The following is a 12,185-nucleotide window of genomic DNA, read 5'->3' as shown; positions in this document are numbered from 1 at the left end:
GCGGTAGACTCTCTTAGCACGTGCAAGGCCCTGGGTTCAATCCTCAGCACCACATAAAAATAAATAAATAAAATAAATGTATTTGTCCAACTACAACTAAAAAACAATATTAAAAAAAAAAAACATATTAGGAATGAGGGGAAGTAGGGAACACATGTATGAGTGGTTCTTCAGAAGCTCAGTCTACTTCTTCAGTGCTCAATGTGCGTCGTCTCTTTCCAGGAGCGGCATTTCTTCCATTACAGCGGCACTGGTGTCATCAATACCTAGACTAAGTTTGATCATCCTGTTAGCATGGGTCTGGGGATATTCCAAACCAAAGTAAGAAGACCAGAGCATAGTTTCATACAGCAAGGTGACCAGATCTTTCACAGACTAGTCATTCTTGTTAGTCTGTGCCTTTTGCCTTAAAATCTCAATAATGGAGTGGTCAGGGTTTATCTCCAGGTGTTTCTTTGCTGCCATGTAGCTCATTATTGAGCTGATTACAGAGCTTGAGTTTCATGATTTTTTCCCATGTTTGCTGTCCAGCCATAGATGCTTGTAATGATACAGCATGAGGAGGTCACCAATCAGTTTGACACAACCTTTTTCTCTAAGATGTCCTTTATGATCTTGCAGAGGTTTTTCAAAAAACTTGTCTTTTTCTCCTTCTTGTTTCTTCTCTTCTTCATTCTCTGGAAGCTCTAAGCCCTCTTTGGTGACAGACACTAAAGTCTTTCCCTCAAATTCCTTGAGTTGTTGGACACAGTACTCATTGATCAGCTTGATCATAGAGATCACTTCTAAACCATGCTTCAAAGACACTCCACACAGGCAGAGTCAGCTATCTGGTCCTTGATCTCACCTGGGATACAGCAGATGTGTTTCTGGTTTTGCTTCATTTTGGTGAAACAGTCCTTGAGAGAAACCATCTCGTTCCCTGAAGCAGACAGTGCAGTATTGTAACAGCTCTGAGAGTCTCTTTATCTTCTGCCAGATCAGCGAACAGTTCTAAGCATTTTTTTTGACCAAATTCTTAATGATTACTTTCAAAATTTTGCTTTGTTGCAACAATTCACAGACTATATAGAGAAGATCCTCAGAGTTCATCACTCCTCTAATGAAGTTCAGATATTCAGGGATTAGCTCCTCACAGTTATCCATGATGAGAACTTTGCATACATATAAGTTAATGTTGTTCTTTTTCTTTCTGTTTTCAAAGAGGTCAAATGGAGCACATCTTGGGACAAACAACAACAACAACAAAAAACCCTCTAAATTCCAACTGTCCTTCAACAGAAAAATGCTTCACTGCCAAGTGATTTTCCCAATCACTGATCAAGCTCTTATAGAACTCTCTGTACTCCAGGTTAGTGATATCATCAGGATTTCTATTCCAAATGGGCTTTGTTTTGTTGAGTTCTTCATAATTGATATACTTCTCCTTAATCTTCTTGTCACTATCCTTCTTTTCTTCTTCTTCATCAGAATCAACATCTTCAATTTCAGGTTTGTCACAGGCTCCTTTTTCTTTTCCCTCCTTTTTATCGTATTCTTTAGCCTCATCTTCACTGATTTCTTTATCACGTCCCTTTTCCACAAAGAGAGTAATGGGATAGCCAATAAACTGGGAATGTTCTTCACAATCTCCTTTATTCTTCTTTCCCCCAAGTACTCAATTTGATCTTCTTTCAGATGAAGGACAATCTTTGCGCCACCACCCACTGGTTCCCCTGTGTCAGTACTGACAGTAAAGGAGCCCCCTGCAGAGGACTCCTAGGGATACTGCTTATCATTGTTGTGTTTGGTGATCACAGTCACTTTCTCAGTAACCAGAAACACAGAATAAAAGCTGACACTGAACTGGCCAATCATGGGATGTCTGTCTGTACCAGCCTGCAAAGCCTCCATGAAGGCTTTGGACCCACACATGACTATAGTACCAAGGTTACAGATCAGGTCAGCCTTAGTCATTCCAATTCCAGTAACCACAATCGTGAGGGTTTGGTTTTATTTGTTTGGCATGAGATTAATGTGCAGCTCCTTCCCAGAGTCTAGCTTACTGGATCTGTCAAGTTATCATATCTGATTTTGTTCAGGGCACTGGACACCTGGAAATCAGCTCCCACAGGAAGATCTCTTTGAGTAGAAAGTGTTGATGACCAATAACATCAACTAGGCAATCTCTGCTTGGAAGATGAAGGTCTTCACTTTCTCGTCCTCCATAGGTAGTCTTGGGTTTGGGTCTCCTCCAGCATCTTGGCTGGGTTACTGCATGGGATCTGCAGTGTAGCAGCACCAGGATGCTGAAAAGCAACTTTACATATCATTTTTAAAAACAAATTTCCAGAAACTAATTTTGGTAGAGTGTTGCTTCTCAAAAAGATATGGGGGTTGGGTTAGGACAAAAGACTGTAAAACAACAGAATTAATTAGTGGGAAAGTCCTATGACTTCAGACCCTAATGAGGGGAAGTCTGTTTTTATTTTTTTAATTAAATATCATGAGTTAAATTACTAAAATCTTCCAGAAATGAAAATATATACACATTAATACTGAAAAGATCAGTCATGACTCAGCTGGAAGTTGCTCTAGATCACAAGTTGAGAACTACCATCTCCGAGGTACAGGAAGGGAAAACATGGGTGTAGAGAGTAATGAAGTTCTTCAGAGTGATGGGGCCATTCAGCAAGTAAGCAAAATGGACAGAAATTCTCTATCTTCTTTCCAATAAATCATTCTGCTGCATTGGATTTTTTATGAATAAAAACATAAAATATATAATAGGCACCTGGTTTCTTCAAAATATTTATAAAAATTAATTCCTATAGCACTATTATGGGCTGTTAGCCTTATGGAACAGATGTTTAAAAAGATGCAGAAGTTAAATAATTCCTTTAGAGTCAGTCTACAAAAATCAGTAGCAAAGTAAAGATTAGATATCATATATTAGTGATTTTATATTCTAATTGAGCTCTTGGACTCAGAACCAAGTGCCTATATCATAGAATGTCTCTGGTTACTAGGTCAATCCCTATAATCTACTTTAATATAGGATCTACTAATAAATATATTTGATGATCTGCATCCAGCTACCTCCTCTTTCCCACTCCCCCGGTGTGATCATTCCAGTCTACAGAGACTCCAGTGGGCACAGAGTGAATCCAACAGCACCTCTCTATCTCCTACTTACACGAGGAAACAGTGTCAACTAGATCCTAACCTTTTAATGATTCTAATATTTCAGGGAAATACAAACTAATACTTATCTCAAAAACATATAAAAACTGGGAATGTAGCTTAGAGGTAGAGTGAATGCTTAGCATTTAAGCAAAGGACTGAATGCAGATGAGACATAGCAAAGCTTATTTAAGGAACTAAAAGAAATTTAGTGTGGCTCAAGTATTCCAGTTGAGGTGAACCATAGAAGGCTTTTGTAAGGCATTTGGGTTGAAATTTAATGGTACAGAAACCCACCAAAGTATGATATAAAACTGTTTTATTCCTATTTTTTAAGATCACTTCAGTTTAAAAATTTGTCATATCATACATATCCTTGCTGTATGAAGTATGGTCCATAAATTAACAACATCAGTAGGACTAAAACACTTTATAGCAGCACTATTCATGAGAGTGAAAAAGTGAAAACAACCCGAATATCGATCAATTGATGAATGGATATATAAAATGTAGTATGTACATATAATTTAATACTTTATTAAATTTATAGAAGTACTGATACATACTACAGTATGGTTGAAAATTTCAAAAATATGCTAAATGAAAGAAGTTGGTCGTAAAAATACCATTTAGTATATAATTCCATTTATGTGAGATCCCCAAAATAGGTAAATCTATAGAGGCAGAAAATAGATTAGTGTTCACTTAGGATTGGAAATAGGGGGAATATGGAATGAAGCCTAATAGGTATCAGTTTTCTTTCAGAAGAAATTAGCAAAAATTAAATATTGAGTTGTGAACACTGCACAATCCTGAGAATTAACTAAAAAAGACTTAATAATATACTTTAAAATGGTGACTTATAGGTACGTAAATTAGACTTCAGTAAATATGTTTAAAATTTTTGTGCCAGGCATGGTGGCACATGCTTGTAATCCCAGTGGCTCAGGAGGCTGAGGCAAGAGAATCATGAGTTCAAAGTCAGCCTCAGCAACTTAGGCCCTGAGCAACTCAGCAAGACCCTGTCTCTAAATAAAATATTAAAAAGGCTAGGGCTGGGGTTGTGGCTCAGTGGTAGAGCACTCACCTCGCACATGCGAGACCCTCAGCACCACACAAAAATAAATAAGTGAAATAAAGGCATTGTGTCCAACTACAACTAAAAAATAATATTAAAAAATAAAAATAAAAAGGTCTGGGATGTGGCCCAGTGGCTAAGCATCTCTGTGTTCAATTCCTGGTATCAAAACAACAACAATTTTTTTTTTTGTAATTTTGATATCTTTGTAATATAATTAAAGTTAAACTATAATGAAATTACAATTTAATTATTTGATTACAGTGTCATCAAATTATAACAAATAAATAATCATAGCAAGAACTATGGTTCCAAGGTCAGAATTCTAACATTAACAAATGCTAATCTTTGGATCAGGCTTCTGGTAAATTTTTCTTCAAATGCAATATAATAAAAAATCAGTATTACTTTAAAAATTTAATTATATATCTATACAGGAGCAACATGTAGAAAATAAAACTTAAAGATACTTACAATAGTGCCATAAAATATAAAAAATCAGAAATAAATTCAATTAATCATGAGAAAAATCCACATACTAACAACTACTTTATTTCAATAATGTTTTCTGAAGAAGATCTAATAAACAAAGAAATATATCATTTTCTTGGGACAACAGATTTATTGTAAAGATTCTATTAATCGCAACTATATTGATAAATATACTCAAAGCAGTTCCCTCTAACTCCTTGCAAAACTTTTTTTTTCTCTGTGTAGAAATTCAATGAAAATGCAAAAGATGAAAATAACAAAGATGAACTTAAAAACAACAATATGCTTAAGAACTTTAACACATATTAATACCTATTATAACATGAAGAAAATTCAAACAGTGAAACTGTGGTAGAAAACCAAATTAATGGAACAGAACAGAGGGTCCTCAACAGACTTAACAGAAGGCAACTACATATGATTTTATTTCTATAAAATTCAAAATTAGGTAAAACCAATCTTTGGTTTAATAAGTCAGGGTAATGGTTGATCTGTTTGGAGATGTACTGAATGGAAGGGAGGAAGTGAAGGCTTCTAAGGTTTGGGGGTCTTGACAATGCTGTTTCTTGATGTAAGGGTCTGCTTAGATGGGTGCATTCACTTTGTGAAAATTCAAGCTGTACATATGTACGTATGAATTTGTATACTCTTCTGTGTATATCAACTTCAAAATTCCTCAAAAATACTTTTAAAATTAAAGATTGTCCTATCAACATATTTATACAAAGATAACTATTTGAGCCTATGTAGAAAACCTACTGAATGTGGAAGTTACACTGTTTATATGGGGTTTCAACTCACCTTTGTCCTGTAATGCAATTTGTTGCTTATGCAGTAATGCTACTTCCCGTCCCAAAGCTTTCTTCTGTCTTTCCAGTTCATTGCGAAGCACCAAAATTTTTAATTGCAGGCATTCACTTTCTTTTTTCTAAGTAAAAAAAAAAAATCACAGGTAAATTTATGAATAGAAAATTCATGACTATAAATAATTATTCATTAGCAATGTTTCAAATGAATAATGGTTTAATATTCATCAAACCTTAATTCTCAAGTAACTTAATTATCAGCCCTATCATTTTAATGAAAAGACTATAGAAATAAGCCAAGAATAAGAGTAGAAGCACATCTTAAGTCTAGGTATGGTTCTAAGAGCCCAAAAACACTACAAAATATCTTGGGTTCCTTTCCTGATATTGTAATACAAGATACAAAATTATTAGTAAAGAAAAAAATGGAGGGGCTAAGGATGTAGCTCAGTGGTAGAAGTACCAATACATGTTAAAACACAGATGAACCTTGAAAACATCATGCTATGTTAAAGAAGCCAGTTTTAAAATGCCACATAATATAATAACTTCATTTATATAAAAACTTCATAACCGGTAATCCAAAGAAACAAAAATTAGATTTCTAGTCTTGCCAAGCTGAACCACAGTGCTCTAATTCCCAGCTCATTTCAGAGAAAGACATATAGGGCTTTCGTATCTGTTAGGCAATAAGGAACTATTAATCGCAATTATATTGATAAATATATTGATATATATTGATAAATATATTGATAAATACAAGTCCATGGAGAATCAATGAACACCACCCGAGGAGCCTGTACTTCTACTACATACTGGTAGTAATGAGATAACCCTCTTTCACTCCAATGCAATGGTGTCAAAGCAGGCCTAATAGAATCAGAACCTTCACTATTACCCATCACTAATGAGGCACCCTACTTTCTGTGATACAGTGGAGGCCAGGTAGAAAGCAGCAATGAGGTACTTATACTCTACTCAGCCAAAAGTATCAATGGAGTCCTAGTAGGGAGCTACACCCACCAGGCAATAATGAGACAGCACTTCTTCCTTCCCTACCACAGCAGCATCAAAAAAAGCCAGCTAAAACAAAAGGTTTAAATAAAACCCAGAGATTTATAACATTATATCCAAAATATCCAAGTTACCATTTAAAAAAAATCAATCATCATATTGATAACCAGATGATGTCAAAACAAATAAAAAAGGACAATCAATAGATACCAACATGAAGATGATAGAAAAGGTACAATCATCTCACAAAGATATGAAAGTAACCCCCATAAACATGTTTCAATAATTAAAAACATGCTTGAAATTAACAAAAATATAAAAAGTCTCAGTAAAGAAACAGAAGATATAAGAACCAAAAGGAAATTTTAGAACTGAAAATAACTGGAACAAAAACCTCAGTAAATTAAGCTCAAAGGCAGAATGGAAGAGATAGAGAAAACCATCTGTTAGTTAGAAGGCAGAACAATAGAAATTGCCCAATTTAAATAGCAGAAAAAATATACTAAATGAACAAATGAATGAATGGAAAAAGAAAAGAGGGAAGGAGGGACAGAGGGAAGGAAGGAGTAAGCAAGCCTGGTGCTGTTTTATTAATCATTCATTTAATTTCTTAAATAATTACAGTTAATAAAACAGCACCAGGCATAGTTGATTTCACTGGTGAATTCTACCAAATATTTAAAGAAGAAACAATACCTATTCCTTAAAATCTCTTCTGAAAATGTGAAGCATTTTCTATTTCACTGAATGAAGCCAGCACAATCCTAACACCGAAACTGGACAAAGATATCACAAATATTAGCAAATCAAACCCAACAATGTGTAAGTATTATACACCATAGCCAAAAGGAATTGATTCCAGGTATGTAAGTTGCTTTGAAAACAACTAATATAACTGATCACAACAACAGACTAAGGAAGAAAAAGCTACTGATCCTTATCAATAGATGTAGAAAGAGCACGAGTCAAAATTCAATACCTGTTCATGATTAAAAAAAAAAAAACCTTTCAGAAACTAGAAAAAAGGGGAACTCCTTCCATTGGTAGAAAATGTCTACTAACTAAAGTAGAGCTAATATCAGAATTATTGGTAAGAAACTAGATAAGACAAGGAAATAAAATTTATACAGAATGGGAAATAATGAATAAAATATTTGTTTAAAAATAATATATTAGTCTATTTGGAAATCCCAATGTATTAACAAAAACAACAACAATAAAATCCCAAATCCAAAACCCAAAAAAATAACCTCTAGAACCAATGAGCAATTACAGCAAGACTGCAGGACATAGTATTAATAAACACAAGTTGATGCTTTCCTGTGTAACAGCAATGAACAATTGGAATTTGAAATTAAAATTTTTTAAAAAAAACTTTATCCTAGCATAGAAATGAAATACTTTGGTAGAAACCTAAAGAACATATTCAAAATCTATAATGAAAACTACAAAATTCCAATGAAAGAAATAAAAGAAAATCCACGTATATGGATAGATCATGTCCATGGATATGAAGACAATGTCAATATTCCCCAACCTGATAGATTCCAAGCAATCAGAATAAAAAACTCAAAAAGTTATTTTATCAACAAACTGATTCTGATTACACAAGGGCAAAAGATCCTGAAGAACTAGCACAACATTGAAGGAAAACAACAAAGTTGGAGAAATATTAGTATCCAACGTTAAGACTTAATGTATAGCTGCAGTAATCAAGACAGTATAGGATTAAGAACAAACAAGATCAATGGAATGGAAATAGACAACTCAGAAACAGACCCATACAAATGCAGTCCAATGATCTTGGGGAAAGTAACAAAAGCAATTCAATAGAGAAAGAACATTCTTTTCACCAAATGATGCTGAAATCACTGGATAACCACATGAAAAGAAAACAAAATCACAATCAAAGAATTCAATTTAGATACAGACCTTACACCTTTTGTAAATATTACCTCAAAATGGATCATAAACCTAAATGTGAAATAAAAACTAAATAACTCCTAGAAGGTAACAGGAGAAAAATCTAGGTAAGTCTTTAGATTATCAAGCCCCATGAAAGAAGAAATTGGTAACTTGAACTTCATTAAAATTAAAAACTCCTCTGGGAAAAACACTAGTAAGAGAATGAAAAGACAAGTCACAGACTGGAAGAAAAATCTTGGCAAAATCCATATCTGATAAAAGACTAGTATCCAAAATATACAAAGAACTCAATAATAAGAAAATAAAGTAAAACTCAACAATAAGAAAATGAACAACCAAATTAAAAAATGGAAGAGATATGTGTATAGTCACTTCACCAAAGAAGATACACATATGTGTATATGGCAAATAAACATGAAAACATGGTGATATGTCATCAGAAAATTACAAATTAAAACCCCAATGAGACACAACTATAAACCTATTAGAATAACTAAACTTCGCAACTCTTCATAATCCCAAATGCTCTGAGAAACAACACAAACTTTCATTCATTGCTAGCGGGTATGAGAAATAGTCACTTTGGAAAATAGTGTGGCAGTTTCTTACAAAGGTAAATATAAGCTTACTATATGATACAGCAGTTGCACTTATATATTAATCCAGATGAGTTGAAAATGTATATATACACAAATATATCTATGGCAACTTTATTCATAATTGCCAAACTTGGAAGCAACCAAGAGGCACTTTATTTAATAGATCAACAGATAAAGAAACTTTGGTATGTATCCATGTAGTGGCATTCAGTAATAAAAAGACAAGTCAACAATCTATGAAAAGACAGAGTGAAACTTTAAATGTATATCTCTAAGTGAGAGAAGCCTGTATGAAAATACTACATACTGTATAATTCCTACTACATACCAGTCTAAAACAAGGCAAAACTATGAAGAAGTAAAAAATCAGTGGTGATGTAGAGTTTGGGAGAGGGAGAAAGGGATAAATAGGTGGAGTACCAGGGATCTGTAGGGAAGTGAGACTATTCTGTATGACACTATAATGATGGATACATGACAATGCATTTACCATGTGTCCACACAGAGTACTGTAAACTAGACTTTAGTTAATAATAACTTATCAATATTGATTAACAGTTTAACAAATATATACCACTAATACAAGATCTTAATAGTAGAATAAATTGAGGTGGGGAGCAAGGTATTTGGGAGTTTACTATACTTTCTGCACAATTTTTCTGTAAACCTAAAATTTGTTCAGAAAAGAAAGTTTTGTTGTTGTTTTAGAGTCACAGAGGTACACGGTAAAATGTCAGCATTAGTATATATTTAATTGTGCATTAGTATATATTAATTATATAGCATATGGCATGACATAATTTAATCAATTTCATTCCTCATTGTCTCCCCATACCCTTTCACCTTTACCCTGATCCTCTTCTTCTACAATAGTCTCCCTTCTGCATTCCTGATGTCCTTTTTCCCCTTCCTCTAATTTCCACATAGGAGAGAAAACATGATACTTGTCTGAATCTTATTTCATTTAACATCATGATGTTCGGTTCCATCCATTTTTTTCTGAAAAAATATTTTGTTTATCTTTATGGCTGAATAATAGTCGTGTGTGTGTGTGTGTGTGTGTATCATGTTTTCTTTATCCATTCTTCTAACACCTATACTGAGTCCATAACGTGGATATTGTGAATTGTGTATGCATGGATATGTAGGTATCTCTAAAGTATTCTGACTTTAACACTTTCAGATAAATATTAAGGAGTAGTTTAAATGGATCATGTGGTAGTTCTATTTTCAGTTTATTGGAGGAACCCCCGTATTGATTTCCACAGTAGCTCTCCTAACTCACATTCCCACCAAAATGTTTAAGGGTTCCTGTTCCCCTGTATCTTCACAAGAATTTATTGTAATTTACCTTTTTGATGATTTCCATTCTGACTAGGGTGAGACAGAATCTCAATAGTTTTGATTCACATTTCCCTGATGGCTGAAGTCTTTGAACATTTGTCATATAATTACTGGATATTTGAACCTCTTTTGAGAAGCAGTTTCTTTTCAGTTCTTTTCTCATATATTGAATGGGTTATTTGTTGTTTTGGTGTTAAGATTTTTGAGTTCTTTATGTATTTGGTATTGTTTTAGTTAGCTTTTCCATTGCTGCAACCAAAATACCTGACAAGAACAATTTTAAGGAGGAAAAGTTTGTTTAGGGGCTCATGGTTTCAAAGGTCAGTCTACAGATGGCCTACTCTACTCCTCAGGGGTAGAAGTGTGTGGTAGAGGAAAGCAGCTGGGTACATTACACCAGGAAGCAGGGTTGCGGGGAGTGCTCCATTCTCCAGAGACAAAATATATGTTCCAAAGACATGCCCTGAATGACCCATCTCCTCTGTCCACACCCTACCTACAGTGATAATCCCTATCAGTGAATTAATGCACTGATTCAGTTAAGGTTCTCGTAATCAGATCTTTTCACCTCTAAACTTTCTTGCACTGTCACACACATGAGCTTTGGGGGACACCTAATCTAAACCTAACAGGTATTAATCATCTGCTAGAAGTATAGTTGGCAAAGATTTTCTCCCATTCTATAGGCTATCTCTTCACACTGTTAATTGTCTTCTTTGCTGTGCAGGAGCTTTTCAGTTTAATATTGTTCTATTTATCAATTCCTGTTATTATTTCCTGAATTATAGGAACTGAACTCAGGAAGTCATTGCCTGTGCCTATATCTTGAATGTTTTCACTATGTTTTCTTCTAGAGGCTTCAATATTTCAGATATCTTATACACAGATATTTGATCCATTTTGAATTGGTTTTTGTATAGGGTGAGAGATAGGGATCTAGTTTCATTCTTCTACGTACAGATAACCATTTGTTAAAGAGGTTGTCTGTCTCCAACATATGTTTTGGACCTTTTGTCAAGAATCAGATGACTGCAGTTGTATGGACTTATGTCTGTGTCTCTCATTCTATTCTATTAGTCTATATGTCTGCTTTTATGCCTGTCCATGCTATTTTTGTTACAATGCCTGTGTAGTATATTTGAAGTTGGGCATTGTCATGCCTCCAGCCTTGTTTTTTTACTCAGGATTGCTTTGGCTATTCTGGGTCTTTTGTTTTTCCATATGAGTTTTAGACTTGTTTTTTCTATTTCTGTGAAGAATGTCATTGGTATTTTCATGAGGATTGCATTGAATGTGGATTGCTTCTAATATGGCTATTTTAACTATTAATTCTGGGCTGGGGATGTGGCTCAAGCGGTAGCACGCTCGCCTGGCATGCACGGGGTGCTGGGTTCGATCCTCAACACCACAGAAAAATAAAAAATAAAGATATTGTGTCCACCTAAAATTAAAAAATAAATATTTTTTAAAATATTAATTCTGCCTATCCATGAACATGGTAAGTCCATCTTCTGGTGACTTCTTCAATTTCTTTTTCAGTACTCTATAATTTTCCTTGTAGAGGTCTTTGACCTCTTTGGTTAGATTTATTCCTTTTTTCTTTTTTTAAAATAAGTTATTAGGAATGGAATTGTTTTTCTTTTTCAGTAGGTTCATTAATGGCATAAATAAAAGCTATTTTAATGTTAACTTTGTATCATAATACTCTATTATGACTTCTATTAGATTTAAAACTCTTCTGGTGGACCCTTTAGGGTCTTCTAA

The 12,185-nt window shown here is 34.2% G+C and overlaps 1 protein-coding gene and 1 pseudogene across 3 annotated transcripts in view; both read right to left on the bottom strand.

The window, feature by feature from the left end:
* Uvrag (UV radiation resistance associated) overlaps nt 1-12,185 on the bottom strand; it is a 327,505-nt gene that overhangs the window by 150,041 nt on the left and 165,279 nt on the right. For all 3 annotated transcript variants that reach the window (XM_071616501.1, XM_071616500.1, XM_027942640.2), the window contains exon 8: nt 5,534-5,660. In XM_071616501.1, coding sequence (XP_071472602.1) covers nt 5,534-5,660 — 127 coding nt within the window. The remainder of the gene's footprint in view (nt 1-5,533; nt 5,661-12,185) is intronic.
* On the bottom strand, nt 179-2,240 carry LOC114098407 (heat shock protein HSP 90-alpha pseudogene; annotated as a pseudogene).

This window comes from Marmota flaviventris, chromosome 9 (genome assembly GCF_047511675.1).
Source record: "Marmota flaviventris isolate mMarFla1 chromosome 9, mMarFla1.hap1, whole genome shotgun sequence".
Classification (NCBI taxonomy): domain Eukaryota; kingdom Metazoa; phylum Chordata; class Mammalia; order Rodentia; family Sciuridae; genus Marmota; species Marmota flaviventris.
This window is presented reverse-complemented; position numbering and strand designations above follow the sequence as displayed.